General features: G+C 44.3%; 1 protein-coding gene across 1 annotated transcript in view; it reads right to left on the reverse strand.

The window, feature by feature from the left end:
* Window positions 1–12,481, reverse strand: part of Galnt8 (polypeptide N-acetylgalactosaminyltransferase 8) — a 30,112-nt gene extending 17,631 nt beyond the window's left edge. Inside the window, exons 1-3 of the mRNA XM_005084094.2 lie at window positions 12,114–12,481; window positions 4,746–4,912; window positions 795–978 (exon numbers count right to left, since the gene is read on the reverse strand). Coding sequence (XP_005084151.2) covers window positions 795–978; window positions 4,746–4,912; window positions 12,114–12,340 — 578 coding nt within the window. The 5' untranslated portion in view covers window positions 12,341–12,481. The remainder of the gene's footprint in view (window positions 1–794; window positions 979–4,745; window positions 4,913–12,113) is intronic.
* Between the last annotated feature and the right edge of the window lie 12,288 nt (window positions 12,482–24,769).

Below are 24,769 nucleotides of genomic sequence, written 5' to 3' on the forward strand. Positions count from 1 at the left end.
CGTTCTCCAATCACACTGAGGAAAGGTTACAGTCTGAGGCTCTGTGAGAGCTCGTTGAGACAGGATCAGCCCATTCAGCTTGAGGTAGAGGTAAGAAGCTAGTGGCAGCTGCTTTGCTTTTCTGATATTCATCTTGAAGCCTGAACCCCAATGTCAGTCTCTGGATCATTTATTAATTCACATTACAAGCAGGTTTTCACCATGACATCTGACTCAAGAGTCTTTATTGGTAAATAGAATGATGTAGACTTACTTAAAAACTACATTTGGTGGCAACAGAGGGGCCAGTGCCAGCAGCAGAGAAACTAGTGCCAGTGTGGCAAACTGAATAGCAGGGCGTTGACTGTAGGGCTCAAGACAGTAATTAAAATATAAGTAGATTCAGGTATAGTCACTGAGCCGATGGGAAGGCAACACCCACCCACCTTTCTTAATGGTCTCATCCAGTTGTGTCTTACCAACCAGGCACACAACCATAGAAATACTAAGTACAGAAATAAATGGGATGCAGAAATTTTACACTGTCCCGTAATGCATGCAGTATGCCCAAACTAACCTTGACTCTGTGACCCTCCTGCCTCTATATCCCAATCACAAGATTATGGACATGTGTCACCACACCAGGCTTATACTGTTTCTCGTATCCAACAAGACTCCTTGAATGAAAGCTGTACAACCTCCCTCTGTTCAAGGACATGGTGTCAGTATTCCCCATCTCAGCACCATCCTGACTTGCCGCATATAATAGTTTAGTCCTGTCTTTTCCTGAGAGCAGCAGCCTTCCAGAACCTTACCATCCAACGTTCACTTCAATGTGAGCATCCAAGATGGCAACCACATCCGCTGTAGCAGCTCCCAGGCCGGTGTTGCGGGCTTGAGCGAGACCTTTTCTCTCTGTGTGCCTTATAAGTTTCAGTAGGGCTGGATAGTTCTGGTTGTAAAGCTTGATTGTCTTGTTCAGCCGTGCCTTCAGTTCTCCTACCAACCAGACACACAACCACGGAGACACTGAGTGCAACAATGGATGTGATACAGAAATTTTCACTGTCCTGTAATAATGTATGGGTGATGCCACTGTAAGGCCAGAAACTCCAGAGCCTTTACTGAGGATGTAGATACCATTCGCCCAGCGCCTTCCCCCAGATATTTAGAATCATTCCTCGTTTCCTTTCCACATCCTTGAATCTCCCTGCTAGGAAGATGTGGTCAAGCATACATCTTATATACTGGGAAACTCCTAGGTAAAGAAACAGAGCAGGCCTGGCTTGATAACTTAAGGTTGTAACAGTGGTGGATGAGCCTGGAGAAAACCACAGTTTAATCTGCAAGGCTTCCTAGAGAACCCAAATAGCAGCTTTGCTTTGTTTTAGATATCCCTGACTGTTCTGATTACATCACAATGGGTACAAATGCTCACTTGGATCTTCTATGCCAGCATCTAGCTGAAGAGTTTATTTTCAATATTATGCAAGCAAGACTCTCTCTTCCCAGACTGTTTACAAGGGATTTTTCTTTCCCCTCCCCTCTCTTTTTGTAAAGCCTGCCTCTGCCTTTGTTAATGCAGGGTACCAGTTGCCTTCTTTGCATATTTGAAAGCAGCTTCAACTTTCATACAAATCACTAAGTACTATGCAAAAAAGACAAGCAAATGACCCAGTTATCCACTGATGACATATGTTTTTTGGCTTAGTTTGTTTTTGAGACAGAGTCTTACTCTGTAATCTAGACTAGCCTCAAACTCAAAGTAATCCTCCTGCCTTAGCCTGGCAAGGGCTAGTATTGCGGACATCACTGATAATATTAATTCACTTAATCATTTATAGAACCCTATGAATGATAGCACTAGAGCATCTCCACTTCACAGATGAAGGGAAACTGAGACATGGGAAGAGCAAGAACTTTCCAAATCACACATCCATTTAGTGGCACAACTGGACTATCTCTTCTTCTTCTTCTTCTTCTTCTTCTTCTTCTTCTTCTTCTTCTTCTTCTTCTTCTTCTTCTTCTTCTTCTTCTTCTTCTTCTTCTTCTCCTTCTTCTTCCTCTTCCTCTTCCTCCTCCTCCTCCTCCTCCTCTTCTCCTTCTCCTCCTCCTTCTCCTCCTTTTCCTTCTTCTTCTTCATTTTCTTTTTAAACCACACACTGGCTCAAAGAGCATATGCACATCTGCTTGACTTTATTAAGCTCACCACCACCACCACCGCTGCCACTACCACCATCACCACCATCTCCTTTCCTCTTACATGTAAGGGATAGGATTCTAATCGGTTCCCCTCTCAAGAGATGAATACACATGTGAAACCTCAGGTAGACAGCTCCTAAAAATCAACACTATGGCACTAAAATTTGCCTGGTTTTAGTTTTTATCTGTCATCTGTCTGTCAATCTGTCTGTCTATCTATCTATCTGCCTATTTATTTTTTAGTGGGGTTACACACACATATCACACATGTGGAAGATAGGGAACAGCTCACAGGAACCAGTTCATCCCTCCTATTGTGTGGTTCCTGGGGAATTAATTCAGGTCACCCAATTTGAAAGTAACCTTGCCCTCTGAGTCATCTTTATGGCCCTGGTCCCATTTTGTAACATTCCCTCCATATGTGCACACGGCATGTGCATGCCCACATCTGTTAGCATCCAGGCACCCCTTGGCCTCACCCCTTGGGGCACATGGCAAGCAGTACCCTGGCCCTGTATACAGGCACAAAAGGTCCCTTTAAGAAACAAGCTCCACCCACTCCTTCTCTCTCTTCCTGTTCCTCAGAAGAGGCAGGCAGGTCTCTTTCTTTCTCTTCTCTTCCCCACTCCCTCTCTCCCCTCTGTCCCTTCCCTTCCCTCCCCCCAGTAAAACTTCCCATACAAGCTTGCTCTGCATGGCTTGTTTGTCCTTCACGCACCATGGGATCCACCAAGGTCCCCCTCAAGCCGTATTATAGTGACATCCACTCACACAATAATGATAAATAAGATAAGTTAACAAAAATGTAATTTGATTCCAGGCCCAAAAGAGAACTATGTGTCACATGATGGTGGCCGTTAGGATAATAAGAAGTTTTATCTGGCTTTTTTGTCCTGAATCTGCCCTCACAAATGATTTTGTTTGTACACTCAATGCTACTGTCCCACTACAGAGAATCTTGAATGAAGTCTTCCCACCATGAAGCATGGGGTTAAAGAACTCTTGTGTTCCTGGGACATAGGTGGATCTTTTGAGGTCTTCCATCTCAACCCTTGCATGAGTTCTATGGAGGAGAAGTGAGAGGTCTTGTCTAAGGTCACCTCAGACAGCCCCAAGTGGGTCCTGGGCCTTCAGCTGCCCGGGATACATATCTAGATCTCCTTTTCCTTATCAGCAGAACCAGGCTACAAGCTGGTACCCATCTGTATGACCAGAAATGAATGAAACCAGTTCTCAGTCATGATTTCCAGTAATAGTTTGCTCTATCAGTTTTATCTTGTCCATTCTCACTGAATTATACAAGTAGAATGGAGATGAGTGTAAATGAAGAGAAGTGTTTTTCAGTGGAGGAGTTTTTCAACCCCACCCACTTCTTTCTCTCTTTGCAGTGACCTTCAGACTCAATAACCCTTCTCAAAACTCTCACCCTTAAAGATGTCCAGTGAGGGAACAAAGACCCACCACTTCTTAAGTTCACACAGTTTGAAAATCCTTCCTTATCATCAGTCTGAATCTCTGGGTCTATAATTTAATCCTATTTTCTTTTTATTTAATGCCCAAAATTGGTAGAACTAAGAAAACAAAATTATGTTAGCTGTCTTTCTTAAGATGGTTACGATAATCAAAAAACCACATTTTGCACACAAAGGAAGCAAGTCATGAAGATGTTACAGTTCTTAGGGATCTATCTTTTAGGGGAGGGAGCTGGGGTTATGAATTTAGAAGACAAAGACTCATACCCACCATGGTGGTGCACCCTAGTAACAAAGTTGGAGAGAAAGGACAGGGCAGAAGGCAACCCAAGCTACACCTTCATGGTTTGCCTAGCATGCAGGAAACCACAAATTCCATCCTCAGTATTGTGTGAAATGGACTTTGTGGTACACGTCTGTCATCCCAGCACTTGGGAGGTAAAAACAGAATGACCAAGGTCACCCGAGACTGTATAGTGAGCTTTAGACCAGTCTGCATAAAGGAAGTAAGTGATCAAGTCTACAAATCTACAGTCTGCCTCTTCCCCATGTGTCCTATTTAGGCAGGCTAGACCTGGGGCTGGGAGGACAATGGACAAGACTTGCTGCCACTGTGAGTAATCCCAGGTCCCTAAGCTTTCTCTCCTCCAGCCTTCCTTACTTGAGAAATTTGGTCCTTGCCTTATAAGGGAAGGTTTTCAATCCCTTCTTGGGGTCTGAAGGCCTGCTTGGGATTCCATGCATCTCAACGCTCAGGTCTGCTTCACAGCGAATGCTCAGAGCACAGGTGATTTTTGAGTCACATGGTTCTGTGCCTGATCCCAAATCTACACTGACCTGCCACACAATTTGGACACCCTGTGTTTTTCCTGTGTCTTTGTGTCTTACTTGTGCATTTGAGATGGTGAACTGCACTCCTGACATCATGAAATTTAATGTGTCCAGCACAAATAGACCCTCCCTAAATTATCCTTTACTTTCCCCTCTGGAAGATACTCACCGTGTCCTAAACTCCTAAGTGACAACCTCCTTCAAGCCAAACTCAGATGATCAGTGGTAATAATGCTTGCTTACTTCCCTCAGGAGCCTCACCGTGCGAGCTAAAATCATCCACGAGGATGATCTCCTTCAACAGCTGAGGAGGAGTCCGGTTGATGATGCTGGTGATAGCCCTTTGGATGATGGATAGAGCTTCATTCATGAAGATGAGGATGACGCTGAGGGATGGCAGTTGGGCAGGATATGTCTTCTGAAGACACCTGTAAGACACCATTCTTTGTAACATATTATTCTTAAATTTTTAAACACTGCTATCCAGTCTTCCTCTTCAGTATATATGGTATCCTATTAACCAAATCGGGTCTTTGTCCAAGAAGCAAAAGGTTGTGGTTTTTTTTTTTAATCTATTTGTCCAAATTTTTTCTGCTTACACAGAGGCAACCCACTCCTTTTTATTCATCTATAGACATGTTGTATAGCAGATGCCTAGAATTTAGTAACTTGTGTAACTTTATATCTATTGACCAAGCCCTCATTTAAAAACGTGATTATCGATAAATAATTCACATGCGATAGAATTCACCTATTTAAAAGCATGTGATACCCCCTAACTTTGTCAGTCATAGAGTGGAGTAATGGTTAGCACTAATTTAGTAGGGGGGGTATTATGTGGAGGTCAGAGGTCAGTGTCAAGTGCCTTCCTCAATCGCTTTCAGCCTTATTTTATTGATACAGGAATTCTCACTACACATGAATCTTCTCAATTAGGCTAAGTGGGATGGCCATGGAAACGCCATCTGCATCCACCTGCGGTCAGCGCCGGGCGACAGATCTGCTGGGGCTCTGAACTCAGGTCCCCATATTCGGGCAGCAAGCACTTTACTCATCACACCAACTCCCTAGCCTCTAATTTTAGAAATTTTTCATCATGTATAAAGAACGCCTAAAACATTACCAGTCATTTGCTATTTTTCCCCAACCCATCTGTCCATGTCCCCTTAGCCACACACATACACTAATTGAATTTCCATTTTTATAGACTTACCTGCCCTGGAGCTTTTATGTAAATGAAAACAAGTTATATATTCTTCTGAGCACAATCAGTGTTGCAGCGGGCACCAATAGCTTTCCTTTTGTGGTTAATTAATATTGCATTGAAGAGAGCTAGTATATAGTGCTTATCCATTTGCCAGCAGCAGATGGATATCAAAGATATTTAGGGTGTTTTTGCTTTGGGGCAATGAGGACAATAATTAGAGGAACATTCTTGTTTTTTAGATTTCATTTTATTTATTAATGTATTTTTACATTTCAATCCCAGTTCTCCCTCCCTCCTCTCCTCATGCTCCCCCCCCCCATCTCCCATCTGCTCCTTGGAGAGGTAAGGTCTCCCCTAGGAAGTCTACTAAGTTTGTCCCATCATCTCTGTGGCAGGACAAAGCCCCCTACTCCCCTGCCTAGGCTGAGAAAGATACCTCTCCATATAGAATGGGCTCCACAAAGTCAGTTTATGCATTAGAGTTAAATCTTGGACCCACTGCCAGTGACCTCATGTGTTGCCCCAGCCACACCGTTGTCACCTGTATTCAGGAAGTCTAGTTTGGTCTTATGCAGGTTCCCCAGTTGTCAGACCTGAGTCAGTGATATCTCACTAGCTTGGGTCAGCTGTTTCTGTGGGTTTCCCCATCGTAGTCTTGACTCCTTTGTTCATACTAGCACTCCTCCCTCATTTCCATTGTACTCCAGGAGCTTAGCCTAATGGTTAGTTGTAGATTTCTGCATCTGCTTCCATCTGTTTCTGGAAGAGGGTTCTCTACTTCTCTGGGGTTGTGGATTATAGGCTGGGTATCTTTTGTTTTATGTCTGATATCCACTTAATGAGTGAGTACATATTTGTCTTTCTGGGTTTGGGTTCCTCACTCAGGATGCGTTTTTCGTTTTTTTGTTTGTTTGTTTGTTTGTTTGTTTGTTTTCTAGTTCTGTCCATTTGCCTGCAAATTTTAGGATGTTATTGTTTCTTACCACTGAGTAATACTCCATTGTGTAAATACATCACATTTTCTCTATCTATTCTTCTGTTGAGGGGCATCTATGTTGTTTCCAAGATCTGGTTATTGCAAATAATGTTGCTATGAACATAGTTGAACACATGTCCTTATGGTATGAATGAACCTCCTTTGTGTATATGCCCAAAGTAGTTTTGCAAGGTCTTGAGGTAGATTGATTCTTAATTTTCTGAGAAATCACCATTCTGATTTCCACAGCGGTTGTACAAGTTTGCACTCCCACCAGCAATGGAGGAGTAGTCCCCTTTGTCCACATCATCTCCAGAATAAACTGCCATTGATGTTTTTGATATTAGCCATTCTGATTAATGTAAGACAGTATCTCAGAGTTGCTTTGATTTGCATTTCCCTGATGACTAAAGATGTTGAGCATTTCCTTTTAAGATGGTTCTGTTGAGAATTCTCTATTTAGATCTGTACCCTATTTTTTAATTGGATTATTTGGTAGTTTGATATCTAGTTTCTTGAGTTCTTTGTATATTTTGGAGATTAGCCCTCTGTCAGATGTGGGATTGGTGAAGTTCTTTTCCCATTCTGTAGGTAGCCATGTCGTATTATTGACTGTGTCCTTTGCTTTACAGAAGCTTCTCAGTTTCAGGAGGACCCATTTATTAATTGTTGTCCTCTGTATCTGTGCTACTGGTGTTATATTTAAGAAGTGATCTCCTGTGCCCATGCATTCAAGGCTACTTCCCACTTTTTTTCTATGAGGTTTAGTATGGATGGATTTATATTGAAGTCTTTGGTCCATTTGGACTTGAGTTTTGTGCATGGGGATAAATATGAATCTATTTGCATTCTTCTACATGCCACTATCCATTTATGTCAGCACCATTTGTTGAAGATGCTTTCTTTTTTCCATTTTATATTTTTAGCTTCTTTGTCAAAAACTAGGAGTCCATAGGTATGTAGAGGAACATTCTTAAGCAAGTTTCTTTTTTAATTATTTATTTTTATTGTATGTGTATAGTTGTTTGCCTACATGTGTGTATGTGCACCATATGTATGCAGTGCTTGTGGAGGCCAGAAGAGGGCATCAGATTATCTGGAAATGGAGTTACAGATGGTTTCCAGCCTCCATGTAGGTATTGAAAACAGAACCTGAGTACTTTTTTTGCAAGTGCAGTCAGTGCTCTTAACTGTTGAGCCATCTCTCCAGCCCTTGAACAAGCACCTTTACCAGCATGCTTTCATTTCTCTTATATAAATGATATGTCACATGAAAGTGTTTCAGTCTATGAAAGACCACATATACAAACATGGCTCCTATATTGTTGCCCAATGATGCCTCAGCTATCTTGATTTGTGTAAACACACTCTATAATGCTTGTACTATGACAAAAAATGACTTAATATTACATTCCCCTGAACTCAGCCTATCATTAAGTGACATGTGACTTCAATTAGAGTCTCCAAAGTAAATTGGGAATGTGGAGGTTGAAGGGGTGAGTGTAAAGATTTTAAAAGTACAATCTGAAGAAATTATAGCATTTGACTTGTCTTTTTAAGCCTGGCATCCTAGAAGCTGACCTGGATCACAGTGGCTTAGTGTTTCACACTATTCAGAAGATGGGATAATGGCCTGAGTGACAGGAGGCTTCAGCTGCCCTTTGATGGATCTGCATGTAGGTTGAGGAATGATGATCAGCCTTTCTCGAATGCTCATCTGACTGTTGCCGGGTGGGTCCAGCCCACACACAGGCATGGCTAATCTACTCAGGCAAGAGTATGATCCCAGGGGGCTCTTCTTGGCTGTATCTTCCCAGTTTCTGCTAGATTTCTGAATGTTCCACCCTCATGAAGGTTACTACCTATAGCAGCTATGAGCTTCTAAATATTCTCCACCAAGAATGCATGGCTAGGCAGGCATGGTGATGCACACCTTTAATCTCAGCACTAGAGAAGCAAAAACAAATGGATCTCTGTGAGTTCCAGGACAGCCAGAGCTACATAGTGAGACCCAGACTTAAAAACTCTTCCAAATGAGGCCAGTTCATTAAAAAGAGCAGGGAAGGTTTTCATCCGGAATTCCATGCTGCACAGAGCATGGGTCCTCGGGGTCTGAGGGTGCAGAGAGCAGCTCCCTTACCTGGAGCCAGAGTGGCACGCTGTTCTGCAGGCAGACACAAAGGACAGGAAGGTGGTAGGAAGGGGCAGCAACCCTTGGGCTTCCCGACTTCAGTATTCCAGTACAGAACTTCCTCTGTGTAAGCAAGTTGGGAAGGCACAGCTGGAACCCAGCATTCTTGATCTGGTGCGTTGGAGCTAAGACTCTACCTTCAGAGCAGGCGTGAAGCGCAGGGTGTCTGTAGATAGCGGATGAGGGGGAGCTGAGGAGGCTGGGAGTCAGGGTTGCTTCAGCTACCTCCATAGCATCTCAGTGACGTGGATGGGAATGGGGACGGTGTGAAGTGCTGTCTTTCGGTGGCTTGGCCTTCCCGGGGATGAAACCACAGTCCTATGGGAAACGCAGTAGCAAGAGCCCGCTTGACCACTCCTACCCAGGGTAGAGCACTTGGCATAGACTATCATTCACCATAACTGGGGGTGGGGCAGCGGGAGCAAACATTGGCTCCTGTGCCATAGCCTCCCACTGAGCCTTGTTGAGACTCAGAAGATGTTCTTGCCAGGATGATTCTCCCCTTGCTGTGTATCCTCGAGATGATTTCTGGAAATGCTGCCTGGAGTATCGTTTTCTCCAGTCAGACGCTTGTTTTGTTAGAGGGGAGAGACGTTGCAGCATTCTGCCACTCTGGAAGGAAACCTCAATCCACACTTAATGAAAGTGGTTGTCAATTTCTTTTTAAGCAGCCACATTTGTGGAGTCTTTGCCTTAAGAACTTTGCTCACTGATGTGACAAAGCAAGAGTCAACTTGAGGGGAAAAGGTTCAAGAGGGTACAATCCATCATGGCAGAGAAGGCATGACAGCAGGGACAAGTGGCTGGGGCTCCCGCATGCCACAGATCAGGAAGCTGAGGGGGGTCAGTGCTACTGGCACTGCTGGCTTTTTATTTAGTCCTGGAAACCAGCTCAGGGAAGGAGAGAAGGAGGGAGGGAGGGGGTGAGGGAGAGGCGGAGGGAGGGAAGTTACAGTTCAATAATAAAAAGGATGTGTCCAAACAGACACTTCTGAAAGAGAAGACATGCAAATGGATAAGCGCATAAAAAGATGTTCATCAGCAGGCCTCACAATTTTAAATAAATAAAACACAATGAGATCGCATCTCACAATTGACAGGCTAGCTGATCACACACACACACACACACACACACACACACACACACACGTTGGAGAATATGCAGACAAACCAAGACTCTTGGAGCTAGGGTTGCACATCAGTGCTGGCATGCTGGCTTCCATTCACAAGGCCCTAGGTTCAACCACAACACCAGACCTGACTTCTACCAATCAGGGTGGTCCATCCCTGCGATCCCAGCATTTGGGTGGCAGAAATCTCTGTAGTCCAGACTTCAAACACCTTGAATTCCTGATCCCTCCTCGAAAACAAAAACAAGCAACATAAAAGTTGCTCAATACTGCTGGACAGAATATAAGTTAATTATGCAGCCCTTTTAGGAAATAATCAGGCAGGCTTTCAAAAGGCTTCATACAGCTACACATGGACCTAGCAACTCTACTACAAGCATCCACAAAATGAAGACGTTAGTTCTCATACAAACTTGCACAAGAAAACCCTTCTCTGAGAAGCCCACACCCTGCTTGTGGGTGTGTCTCACTTTCTTTTGAGCACTTCTCTCTCCCTTCACTTTCGTGGTTGTGTATTAGCATGTCTGTATCAAATCCCAATGCAGCTCCATTAAAAAAGCAAAACAGGACAATATTAATCACAGTAGACCAGACCTGGAAACAACGGAACAGCCATCAGCTAATGACTAAAAGCAAAATGCCACATGCCAATATAAAGGGGAAATATTGGTTCACACTATTAGCTATTACATGGATAGTACTCTGGATACATTATTAAAAAGCGAAACACACACACACACACACACACACACACACACACACACACACACACACGATTCTATGCTAAGAAAAGTCCAGAACAGACAAATCCATAGGGATGAAGAAGCTGAGGGTGAAATGGACCATGACGAGTACAGGGTTTCTTTATGAGATGATCAAAATGTTTTAAGATTGTGGGACTTGTGCACAACTCTGAACATAATAAGAACCATTGCTGGACATAGTGGCTCTTAACCTGTAATGCTAGCATGCTAATGGCAAAGGGATCTTCAAAAGCCAGAGGTCAGCCTCAACTATATAATGAGACCATTTCCATTAATGCATTAATTAGAATAGAAACCATTCATTTGTACCAAGAATGCTCATATACACCTGTAATCCCAGTACACAGAAGGCTGAAGTGAGAAGATCAGGAAGAGTTCAAAGTCATCCTCAGCGACAGAGAATTTGAGGTCAGCCTGGGCTACATAAGACCGTGTCTAAAACAAAACAAAACTTGAGTGTGTTTGGTTTTTTGTTGTTGTTGCTGCTGCTGCTGCTGCTGCTATTTTGTTATGGTGTGTGTGTGTGTGTGTGTGTGTGTGTGTGTGTGTGTGTAGGGAGAAAGAGCTAGAGCAATGGAGGAGTGCCACACTCAGGAAAGACTCTACACAGGAGCTGCAGTAACAATGAACAGGACCCAAGCAGAGAACAAAAGCCAGAGCGGGAAGCAGCCCTGCTGAGTGAGGTGGGCCTCACTCAAGCCCTTACCCCGCAGCCCTGCTGAGTGAGGTGGGCCTCACTCAAGCCCTTACCCCGCAGCCCTGCTGAGTGAGGTGGGCCTCACTCAAGCCCTTACCCCGCAGCCCTGCTGAGTGAGGTGGGCCTCACTCAAGCCCTTACCCCGCAGCCCTGCTGAGTGAGGTGGGCCTCACTCAAGCCCTTACCCCGCAGCCCTGCTGAGTGAGGTGGGCCTCACTCAAGCCCTTACCCCGCAGCCCTGCTGAGTGAGGTGGGCCTCACTCAAGCCCTTGCCCTGCTCTGGATCTTTGGGAGAAGACCAGTCCTGCCCTGTGTCCTCTCCCTCTCTCCGGGGAGCTAGAGCATTTGAATTAGTCCATCACCTTCTCTGATAATGCATTATAAAAATAATAAAAACAAGAACCCAGCTAGGCCGGGGCAGGGCAGCACTCAGAAAGCTGAGGCAAGAGGATGTCTAGTTTGAGGCCAGCCCTGGCTGCATGCTAAGAACTTACCTAAAACAACAAAACAAAACTAAAGACAGCAACAAAGAGGTCTGCTCATCCCCTTCCCCGCAGTCCTTCACTCCCCTCACCCATCTTTCTACCTCTTCACTTGCATGGCTCTCAAAGTTCATCACCAGACTACACTGAGGTCCCGAAAAGCCACCCCTGGTCCAGAGCACCTGGCGTGGCGGGTGTCAGGGATGCTTCGGTTATATGGCAACTGGTCACTGAGGAACACGTTGTAACCAAACTCCAGGAACAAGTACTGGGCCTCTTTCTGCTGAGCCTCGGAGAGTCCCTTCCCCCATTGCTGCAAGAGTTTCTTGGGCGTCAACCTGGCTTTCACTCCTTTCCAACCAGGGTAGAATTCAGCATTTTCCCATTCCACATGGCCTTGTTGCTCCATAATCAGTTTCAGATTTTTTCCTGCAAATAAAGAGGATGGAGTGGTGTAAAGACATTTCAGCCAATCTTAGGAAGCTGGGTACTGCTTTCCAAAGTGTTGAACACAGATAAAACCATTTCTTTTTATAAATGGATGGGCTCAGGAATCTGTCACACTATACAAAGTTGATTGGCATACTCCCCAAGCGGTAGACCTTATAAGCTCTCGTTCCAGAGAAGATGATAGGTAAAGAGTCCTTGTCAGAGCTGTGCAATGCTTCTCTAGATGGCACAGGTCTCCCTTCAGCACCATCAAAATCTACCCACATCTCACCCTAGGGCTCCTTTAGGAGCTGACTTTGATCTCAGAAATGATTCATAATAAGAATATTTTTCCAAAAGAGTCACATAAGAAATATCAGTTATGTGGTTTCCTTGGTTTTTTTTCCCGATGTTGTTGGTTTTTTTGTTTTGTTTTGTTGTTTTTTTTATGTAGAAGTCCTCCAAATCTACCAAGTCAGAATCTCAGGACCAGGAGAGGGTACAGACAGACAGAAGGTACTAGAATCTTCATTGGTTTCACAAACATCACACTATTAGTAGCTGGCAAAGGCATTTGAGAATGTCTCATCGGTCACCCATCCATTTACAACTCACATAGCTGGTATACCAGGAACTTTTAAACTAGGGATGAACTAGGCCTACATTTCTAGTTTGTTTGATTATGAGCTTATCTTCAGGCTCTCATGGAAAATGCATGATCCCAGGCCTTCCCTAGACACACCGATCCATGGGTCTGGGATACAGAATAGAAGCTGTTCAACTGGTGTAGCTTGGTTTGTTTTTCACAGTTGCTCCTGATAGAGCTAATAGCAACATTCATTTGAGAATCATGATCTTAACCCAACATAATGACCAGCTGGTGATAGACACAGTAGAGAAATGCCCACACAGAGGAGGCCTAAAGGGCTCAGAGATCAGTAATAGCAATGATGCTTCCTGTTCAGAAAGTGGCCTGCAGACCTCACTGCAACCTCCTACCTCTAGTAACTCCCCTTGACAGCCCCATGAGGAAGGGAGGGAGGGAGAGAGACAGAGACAGAGACAGAGACAAAGACAGAGAGACAGAGAGAGGGGAGAGGGCGGGGGTGACCTTCAGACAATGGTGATGAAGACTTCCCACCACAGGACCACTTGCCCCTCTCCCAGCCCAATTTAAATTCCAACCAGACTGACAGGACCCCTTTATCCAATCCAGAATCTTCTTGCATGTTAGACAGAGGTACAGTTCTTCTGGATGACTGCAGCCCAGGCTTCCCTGCCTGGCAAGGCACCATCCCATTGTATGGCTCCTGTGCGACACAAGCCCATCCCATGCACTGCACGTGGCTTGTTGAGCAGTATGTGTGCTTGAGTCCAGAGGCAAGCATAGCCCTCCAAGATGGAAGCAGGCAAGGCTACACCTGGGAGGCAAAAGTGTGCAGGGGATGACATAAGATTGGCTCATGGAGAAGAAAAACAAGTGTAAGAGAGGTCGGTGCTCAAGATAAAAGGGGGGTGAGGAAAGCAAACCTGGGGAGAAAACAGTGTTTGGTCTTTCAGAGGAGAGTGTAAATGCCCTGCATGTCTGCTCAGGTGGAAAAGAAAAGTGAGAGCTTGGTGCAGAGTGTTCCAATCAAATGCCATCATTACTCATACTGTTTGACACCAAGCACGTGTTCACACAAAACTGCTGCGTGTTCCTGTGGAATTCCACTACTGTTCATACTGTTCCATAGCAAGCATGCACTCACATAATGGTGTGGGCAGTGTTTCAACACAACTCCGTTATTATTCATACTGTTCCACACCAAGCACATGCTCACACAATGGTGCTGAGTGTTCCAACACAACTCCGTTATTATTCATACTGTTCCACACCAAGCACATGCTCACACAACGGTCCTTGTTTCTCCCGGGCTCAGAACCCATTTCTGAATCTTGTTATCTGCTTAATTAATTTGTGTGTCTTTGAGAGCATGCATGAGCCACCCCTCTTCTTCACTCTGAACGATGATAAATGGTCATGTCTCGTTTATTTGCTTTCTCGTCTATTTATAGGAAGAGCCTCCTATAGCCCTGGCTTACCTCTGCTGTGTTGTCTGTTATGGACTTTGAACTCTTGACCACAAGTATATGACACATCGCCTGCTTGTCATGCTTCCACCACTTTAAAAGACACTTTTACTGGACATGACAACACATACTTATAATCCTAGCACTCTGAACATAAAGGTCAGAGGGCTGCAAGCGGCAAGTCAAATAATAATAATGGCACTGTCCTTAGTTCTGGCTCCACACTCTTCCACCCCAGGACTGCACCCCTAATCTGGGTGTAAACAGCCAATGCCTCCTTTAAAGGACCAAGCACTTGACTCCCAGATGTGGGAAGTGCAGACACTAGCAATTCAGGGAAGTGGGACTTTCATGAGGAATGGGAATCACAAACCATCCCAAAGCACATTGAAACCTTACCCTGAAGTTTAAATAAAGAAGCTAACCTTGAACATTTATCAGTCATGAATGGTGGTGCACATTGTAAATCCCAGAACTCTGGAGGCTGAGGCAGGAAGATGGCAGGTTCCAGGACTGACAGGGCTACACAGAGAATCCCAGGCCACCGTGAGCTATAGAGCAAGATCCTGTCTCAAAAGGGGGTGGCGTTGGGGGTGGAGGGTCATATTACTTTCTGTGTACAAGTCACAGCCCTTTGAGGGTCACTGTCCTCATCTCCTCATCCCTGTCATTGTCATTGCTCGCTCAGAGTCTCACACCGTATGTCCATATTGGATCCTTGACCCCCTAGTAAGTCCACTAAATAATCATGATGAGAATTCTGCAAAAAAAAGGGTAAGATCTTTGCCTTAGATGGTCCCTCTCCCAACATTCCAACTTGGGATCACAACCTGTACCCCAAGTCAGATCCTCAATGAGCCAATTAAAAGCAGAAAGCAGAAAAAGGAGACTTACTCAACATAGCTAAGTTGGCGAGAGAAACAAAGAGATCTAGGGAAACCTCCTCCAACCCCTGCCCTCAATCAATTTTCTGTGTCCTGAAGTCAGATGAAGTTTAAACAGAGGTCCAACAACATGTACTTCTAAGGTGTCGATTGTCAAGATGTTGTTGCTACCCACCACTAACCCATTCTTGACTGGGCTCCAGGCTCATCGTGGTGATACGACAAATTGGTAAAACTGTGTGAAATCTTTGCCAAGATCCCCCTCTGGCTGACACTCATTCCACCTCCCAGCATGAGATTCCTGGGGCCACTCCCTTGTCTATGGAGTCCATTGTCCAACAGTGTGATTATCAGGTTGAAGACTTGGCCTCTCCCTTGAGTTTTCCCTCCATGCCCTTTTCTCTTAAGTTCTTGAAGCTCCTTCAGCCTGCACACCCAATGGGTGTAGAACTTACTTGAATGGTGCACATCCTTCTCCAGGTGCAAGGGTCTCTGGGCCACCAAAGGGTCCTCCTGGTGGAGGTTGCCCACAGCCCAGCTGTGTATGGTCCTCTTGCTGTAAAACACCAGCAGGATGTTGGCTGCAACCAGAGTGAGCACAACGCAGAGGGCCTTGGAGAAGTTCCTCCTCCAGAGCCTCATCGTAAACCTGGGGAACCTTGCTCCCTTCTGGCAGAGCCTGTGGCTACCCAGGCAGACCCAGGAGCAGAGCAACACCAGCCAGTCTGTCTCAGGTGGGTGGTAGTCTAAAGATGACACCCTACCTGCTAAACCTATGTTCTCTGGCTGGAAAAGCTGTCCCAAGCTGCCTGGCCTCTAAAGAGTGTCAGGCATGAGCAATGGACCAGGGCAGCCACCCAACAAATCCAAGATAACTTGGAGTGCTTGGTATAACCTCAGAAGTCAGGGGCATGGCAGTGGCTCCTGTAGCTACCTCAGACTGTCTGGGGGAAAGCCCTTCTTCCATTAGATCTTGGGGTTCTGCCTATCAAGTGTAAAGATTAGTTGTGAGCCATCGTGTCTAGTTAATGTTTTGTTTATCATGGTCTCTTTCTGTGGAATAACAAGTAAGGGCTGGTCCTGGGGCGTCCCAGAGGAGGAGGAGGATGGGAAGCGGCAAGAGCCCACAATGGATGCCGGTCCCTGCACAGCTTCAGGGCCATGAACACAGCAGGTGCGCAATGAACACTGGTTCAGGTTCAGCTCACTTCGGGAGAAGTGTCACCTGCAGATGCAGTGAGCTGGAGGTGGCCCTGGGGAGAGCCTCGGGAATGATCCTGCTTCAGTGAGCATGTCCTCAGCCCAGCCCTGGATTCTGGAGTTCTACTCTCCTTCAGTTTCTCTAACTCCTCTGCCTCCACACCCCGTGTTTCCCATGTTTTAGACAACCCACCCAATTATCATTGTAAATTCAACATCTAAAACTGTCCTCCAGATCAAAAGTCTAAAATCCTCCATCCGGCCTTGAGCTCCTGCACACGCTGCTCCCCATCGATGGGAAGCAAGTCCACTTCCTGTTTACAAGTTCCAGTCTAAACAAAGAAAAAACGTTCAATCCTCTCATTTCTTGGATGAGTTAAGGTGGGAACATTGGTATTTCTTCCTTACCACTAAGGACAAATAAACACTGTATACAGCCAGGCACAAGAAGAGGAAGAGGGGGAAAAATGGGTGTGGGGGAGGAGGAACCCAGAATCCCATATCCAGCAAAAAATATTATCCAGAAATGAAGGGGAAATCAAGACATTCTTAGACAAGAAAAGTCATCACCTTAAAAAGAAGGAATACAAAAGTTTCTCCAAATGATGCAACAACGAAAGAATGAATCTATGAACACTGGCCGGGAGTGGGGGGCGGGGGGGGGCATTGACGAGTAGAAACTGAAAATGGTGAACCAATGAAAACACTTCCCTTCTTCTGCTTGAATTTTCTAAGTTGAGTTTGATGTACTTGTGAGTTGGATACGGACTACTCAGGTGTTCAAGGTCATCTTTAGCCACATAGTCAGTTCAGGGTCTGCCTGGGCTAGATGAGACCATGCATTAAGAAAACAATAAATACATATTTAAAATAATTAAGTTTGATATAGGAAGTGAAAATATCAACATTTTCGGATGTGGCTCTTGAAGTATGCAGATGAGCTAACTATTTAGGGCAATTAAACAGGGGTTGGTTGAATTAACTTAAAGTAAGGTTTCTACTTGTCACCTGAAATGGCAATTGAAGAAGCCAGTAGTCAGTCATTGATGAGTTATACGCAAATGGCAATGATAAAATCATGAAGTATCTTAATTGCACCTGTTGGTCACTGGAATCTATAGGTGATAAATGGCATAGAAATATATACAATATCTGTGTCTGTGTTAATAATTGTAAAAATATATTCACTGCGTTGGCAAGATGGCTCAGCCTGTAGAGGCACTTGCCACCAAACCTGATAATGCTAAATCAATTCCTGAAACCTACATGGTGGAGGGAGAGCATCGATTCTCACAGGTTGTCCTCGGACCTCCACACACTGTGACATGGGCACTCACAGACACGCCCACTGCAGAAAACAGGGTACTAGGAGACCAAGGTATGTCACACTATCTTTGCAAAATTTCGTGATCCTCTCAATACCTCAAGATTTAAAAATTTCAGAAAGTATGATTGCTCCTCTGCACAAACTGACCACTGAACCATGTAAGAGTATCATTTCCTAAAATTTCAAACCCTTCACTAAAAACACACGGGCAAACACATGCTGCTTACCCCTCGAGGTGGTAGATGCTGGCAAGCTGCGGAATGGAGGTGGGAAAGAGAATGGTGTTCATAGTACAATGTTTAAGATTGTGTATCAATTGTTTTAGAACAGGAATTGCTTGTCGGCTTCTGCAGTAGCTTAAGTTCACCTGACTAGAGAGATGAGCACATTTCTTTCACTTGTTCTCTTTTTTTCTTTGTACTTTTATTTAGTATGGGCATTTTGTTTTGCTTTGTCTTGTTTTGTGAGTTCAAGGTATGAGATCCTGTCTACAAAACAAGACAAAACAACAACAAAAAAAAAACGCCCGTACTAAATTAACGTGTAAGAGTATCATTTTCTAAAATTTCAAACCCTTCACTAAAAACACACAGCCAAACATATGCTGCTTACCCCTCGAGGTGGTAGATGCACTTACTCATTATCAACACCTATTAGCACCTGTGATGGTGAATCTTGATTGTCAACTTGATGGATTTGAGGATGGCCTGGAAGATTAGTATAGCACATCTCTCATGCCCATGAGGGCATTTCCAGGGAAGATAAACCAAGGGGCATTGCCACCCTGAGTAGGAGCAGTGCCACTCCAAAAGTTGGGGGCCAGATGGAACAAAAGAAGAAAGAAGAAAGGAGAGGTCACTAGTGCAGGTGCTCTCTCTCTCTCTCTCTCTCTCCTTCTCTCCCTCCTTCCTTCTCTCCCTTCTCACCCTCCCTCCCTTCTCCCATCCTTCTCTTCCCCCTCTCCTCCTTCCTTCCTCCCTCCCCTTCTCCCTCCCTCTCTTTCCCTGCTCCTTCCATCCTGGTTACAACGATCTGACACCTTTATGTTAACAAATGCCTTCCCTAGCTCTGCTCACAAATCCACGTAGACTGAATTTCATCAGTCAATATGCTTACAATCCTGTAGGAGCCCCAACGTGAGCCAAGGGCCATAGAGGCAAAGGGGACATCTTCCTGAGTGCATGATATCTTCAAAGACATGCAAGTTTCAGTTGCTCTAGCAAAACAAGCATGTGTAAGGAAAGTTACTGGGGCAAGAGAGTACACACATCATTTCATGAAGAATAAATGGTCAGTGAGGACTTGAATGGCATGATGGAGACTGGGATAAAAATGAGATGTTCTTACCTCATGTTCATTTATAATGCATAAGCATCCCATTTTCTATGCCTTGGGTACTTTTCTATTGCTGTGATAACATACCATGACAAAGGCAATTTATAAAAGAAACCATTTAATTTTGGTTTTTGGTTTCAAAGGGTTAGAGTCCATGATGACAGAGCAAAAAACAAACAAAAGCTGAGGTGAACTTCACATGCTGATCCATAACCATGAGGCAGAGAGAAAGCACTGGGAACCCCAGGAGTCTTTTGGAACTTCAAAGCCCAACCCCAAAGACACACCTCCTCCAACAAGCCACACCCCTAGTCCTTCCCAAACAATTCCACCAACTGGAAACAAGATACTCAAAATCCTATGGGAACCATTATCATTCAAATCACTATAGCCACCAACCACCACCATCATCCCTATACATCACAACCACAAGAGAATGATTAAGTAATTTGTAGTGCTTGATGAGTTAGATTAGATTAGATTAGATTACCACAGGCCTTGGGAGGAGAGTGCTGGGACAAGCATGGATGGTAGTTTAAGAGACTGAGTCCATTTCTCACTAGTCAGGAAGACCAAGGCAACCTAGTTCACCTCTCTGAACTTTATTATTCTTATATACAAAATGAAGGTTAAAAAGACTCTCTGGAGCTGGAGGTGTAGCTCATGTTTGCCAAGCTTGGGTCTGATCCCTGATACTTCAACAAACAAACAGGCAAATAAAATAGATGTGATAAATTTTTCCCTGAATCTGGGCACCCATGAGGCTGAAGCAGGAGGATTACCACAAGTTTGGGATTATCTTGGACTACACACTGAAATCTTGTCTCAAAACAAAGAAACAAAGCAACAGTGTCCTTTGCAGTGTGGTTCTAGGAAGAGGTCATCTTGTAAAAGACCCAGCATATTCAGTAAACATGAGATATTGTTGTCACTGTGATGTTCATTTTTCAAAAGAAGAACATTTGAAAGCCAAACTGTGATACAGACAGCTTCTCATAACAAAATGCTGGCTAGGGACAGGAACCTCAATGGTTGACCAAGAAGTCGTTCACAAGGCCTTGGGTTCCATCCCAGAACTGCAATAACTGAAAATTCAAAACAAAAGTATAATAGGGGAGATGGGGGAGATTTGAATATGATTAGGACCATCTGCAGTTAATCTTTTTTTTTTTTTTTTTTTACTTTGGGGGCCTGCTCTCCAATAAATCACAGAGTCTTATTCTTACTTACGAATCCCTTTTCTCTTTGACTATGTTTTGACTCTGGGCTTTTTACCTTTCTTTATTCTATATATCTTTCTTTCCTTCTTACTCTGTGACTGGTGCCTGGTGTCCTCCTCTCCTCTTTTTCTCACTCTTCCTTCTTATTCTCTTGAGCCTAGATTTCTCTTCCTATTTATTCTCTCTGCCTGGCAGCCCGTCCTATTCCTCTCTCTTGTATTTTGATGATAGTTTCAGCCAGGAGAGGTCACAGCAGGCAGACCCAAAAAAGAAATCCTAAGGTAAGTACAACTGCTGGCAAGAGAATTACCAGGTTCAATGCAGCTTAAGGATTCTCTCTCCTGCAAAAGTCAAGGGGCTTAGTCATATGTCTCCACCATGCCAACAAAGGGGAAAGGACTGTTCTACAGAACTGGATTGTATCCATATCAGATGTGTTTGTAGATACTGTGCAAATTAGGTAAGTCAATAGTGCAGGTGCAGCCAGAATGTTTGATACATATCAACTTTGGAAGTCTATCAGCCCTGAGCCTCTATAAGAGAAGAAAACATTCACCTAGAAAACAGATCAATATCGACTGTAGAATATGGCAACAGAAGAGAACAGAACGAGAGTGTGGAACTTTCATACATTTGTTTTGTTGCTATCGTTGAGTGTGTTGGTTGTGAGCTTCATCCAGAGACACATGGGGAGTCTTGGCCACAATCATCTGAGCTGCTCCAGCACATGCAGCCGTCACATGATTCACTTTCACAAGCCGTTAAACTCAGTTCTCAGAGTGTTATTGGAAGGGTGAAGGTGTGAAAGATTGCTTAGCTACCACCTGCCAGTGACTAGCTTAGCTTCTAGCTCATTCAGGCATTCTAGTGAGACTTGAAATGAGTTATGGAGAAACTCTCCGTTTGTACCAAAATTGAATGATGCACTTAGGACAAGACACTGTGGGCTTTCAGGCAGGTAAATGTTAGTTTGGTGGGTTGGAGAGAAGGTTATCCCTGTACTGCATCACAATGAATCTGGATAATTGTGACTCCCTGTACTGCATCACACTGGACCACTGGCTGGTTATGAAGAACCAACACCGTACATTTTTTTTAATGATCAGGAGTCATATTCTGTTTCCAGCTAAGATGGAACACCTGAGACTTGATTGATCCTCCTGTCAGAAACATCTGCAAAACTACACAAAATCAATGAGACAACTGTTTCCAGGCCACAGGAAGCAGAGGAATGTGATCTCTGAGAGGCAGGACACAAAAGGAGTGCTCTGTCATTGCCCCAGGGGACAATTTCACAGTCACGACTTAGATGGCAAGCCCCAAGAGAGTCCTACTGAGCAGAGGAGTCAAGGAGTAAAGTTTGTGATCTGCCGCAACATGGCTTACAGTAAATAGTACCAAAGTTAAAAGAGCTGCATAAAAGGAAGGGGCCAGGAGGCTGCCTAGACTAGTGACAGGCTGAACATGTCCTGGGAGAAACTACACCAGGTCTATTTAGAGCAATCACTACAGGGTTAAAAGATAACAGCAACACTGGAGGCCTCAGAGTCCCTGACGATGACACCTGGCTAATCTATTTCTTCTTGCAAGGCTTTTGTCTCGTGGATTTAGTGCTGTGTTATTAGGTGCATATAAGCTAAATTTGTTGTGCCTTCCTGAAGTATGGACTCTTATTATGAAGTGGATGTCACTACCTCTAAGAATATATTCCTTTCTCTAAAGTTTGTTTTGTCTGAAACTCGCACTTTCTTCAGGTCAGTGTTAGCATGGAATGACTTCCTCCTACACTTTGAAGCTATATATGTCAGTGTTCTCATACTCAAAAGAAAGTGGACTTTCCACAGATAACATACAGTTGGGTTTTGGTTTTGTTCTACTCTGATGCTTGATGATCTCTTTTTATAACATTGGCTTAAGGTGTGTGTGTGTGATCATACTTATGTAGAGCTCAGAGGTCAACTTTAGGAAGTTGATTCTCTCCCCATTTACCATACCAAGTGCTTTGACTGACTGAGCCATTTTGCAGGCCCAACGTTTCTTTTTCATTCAATTCCTTAATGAGGAACATAGTAATGCATTGTTACAGGACACAGGTCCATGACTTCAGATTTCCTGTACTCTAGAAGAAATTAGGAAACAGAAACTACAGAACAAAATTGATTTATTTGTAGTATGGTCAAACGAGAGAAACAATCTACTTTCTCTCTCTTGTGTTGGTGTCAGTCTTTATAACAGAAATCCATGAGATCAAGGGCACAAGATAGATAGATTTGGTTATGAAGTAGACTCACCATCCTTTGTGAGGAATGAGACTGGCCTGACGTTGTCTTCAGTGTTTCTGTTCCAGGCCAGAAAGTCTGTTATATTTTGTAAATTGTGCTAGCATAGATATTTTTATTTAATCCAGGCTTCAATAAAATGGTGTGGATATCCACCTTAAAGAGACTGGTGAGGGATGTCCTTCTGTATGTATGTTTCTCTTATTGGCTGTTGAATAAAACACTGTTTGGCTAATAGAGGCAGGAAGATAGGTGGAACTAGGAGACGAGGTGAATTCTGGGAAAGGTAAGCAGAGAGAGACTTCAAGGAGATGCCATGGAGAGACTGGGAGGACAGGACGCACCAGACGTTCTCTGGTAAGATAAAGTCATGTAGAAATAAACAGAGTAGTAGGTGTGGGTTAATAATTAAGACAGAGCTAGTTAATAAGAAGCCCTAACCATCAGCCAAAACTTTTATAATTAATATAGTGTCTCTGTGTGTTCATTTGGGGCTGAATCAGCTGTGGGACCAAGCTGGAAAGAAAACCAGCAACAAGAGACACACCCCCCTCCAACTTTCAAAGGAGAAAAGAACTAAAGGGATTTTACAGGTCATGGGAGGAAGGCCCAGTCTGCTTATTTGCATGCCTGGCAGAACTGTCTACTAGTCCATTCCTTTGTTAAATGAGTATACGGCAGAAACCTTATGAAAAATTTCCTTGGAGGCCAGCTTCAAGCTCCAATTCCTGTCTACCTGTTCCATATGCTGATTATGCAAAGTGAGAAAAGATGGTAGTCCAATAGCAAAAGGCTGGAGCTCACATGTCTCTTTAGAGTCAGGAGCAGCTTTCCTGCCCTACCAACACCCAACCCATCTTCTCCCAACAAGACATCAGCCAACAGTAGCTGTGTAAAGCACAGAGCTACAATTTCTATATGTGGCTGTGGAGTATGCCTGTAAACAAGCTAATTGGGAGGCTGAGGCAGGTGCCTGCAAGTTTGAGGTCACACACACACGTTCAGGCCTAAAGCCTGGTTTGTGGCTATTTTAGCATACTAATTTGAAAATATTTCTCTATAAAAGAACTTTCTGTTGGCAAACTCCACAGCAAATTCCATTATGCTATAATTTTTGATGCTTAGCTGCAGAAAGGCTGCAAAAGAACTCTACACCGAAGGATTTTTTGTCCATTCCCATGTCCCCTTAACATTCCCTGTCTTTCTATCCTGCCTCAAAGTGATGGCAGCAACGGGATTTTTGGGGCCACCTTGCATCCTCGGAGCTGTTACTGTTGGTTGCTGGTTCCCAGTGTTTGCAGGTCCTTGGCATCTTATTCAAAGGTCTGAAGAGGTGCACACACTGCAGAGTGGCGAGCAGGTTCATTCAGAAGCAACACACTGGTAACCAAGGCAGTACAGACCAGACATGCTGCCAGCCAGCAGTCAGCTCCTCGAGCTAAAGTACTCAGGGGTATTGGTTATTGTTCGGGCCTGGTGCAGGAGTTTTTTGCTAAGGGTGTACTGTGGGTGATGGCAGGCTTGAATGATGAAAGCCTTTGTCTGGCTCACTGTTCATGTCCTTTCTCAACATGCATCATCAGGTTCTAATCATATGAACGCTTCAATTATGCATAAGCAAAGGTGGTAAGTAGAGTCACTCTACAGAGACTATTTGTCTCACTGTGCTTGCACCCAAACTAGCTCCAGTCAGACCAGCCTCCCATTCCCAGCTCCTGGCTATATTCTGGCCATATCTAAATGGTAAGTGGCCATAAAAGGAGTCACCAAGGGAGTATTAGGGAACACAGTTTGGAGTAGGGTATGTGTAGGTGGCCCAATGCAAGGTCTCAGGTCGCTAGGTGCACTGTCAGGTGCATGTGCACAAAACTCAAGTCAAGTGGAGCTGTAGGCTGCTAAGTTTTCCCTACGCCTGCCTGCATGCCTGCTAAGACTGGACAATTAGATTATTTTTGACCAGGTTTGCTTCAGTAAGCACACCCACTGACTGACCTTTGCCTTAATTCTTCTATTTAAACTTAAAGTTCATATCAGCACCTAAAAGATGACACAGGAGACTAGACCCCTTATCTGTTCTCTATGTAGTCATAG

The sequence above is a fragment of the Mesocricetus auratus genome, unplaced genomic scaffold (assembly GCF_017639785.1).
Source record: "Mesocricetus auratus isolate SY011 unplaced genomic scaffold, BCM_Maur_2.0 Super-Scaffold_100676, whole genome shotgun sequence".
Classification (NCBI taxonomy): Eukaryota; Metazoa; Chordata; class Mammalia; order Rodentia; family Cricetidae; genus Mesocricetus; species Mesocricetus auratus.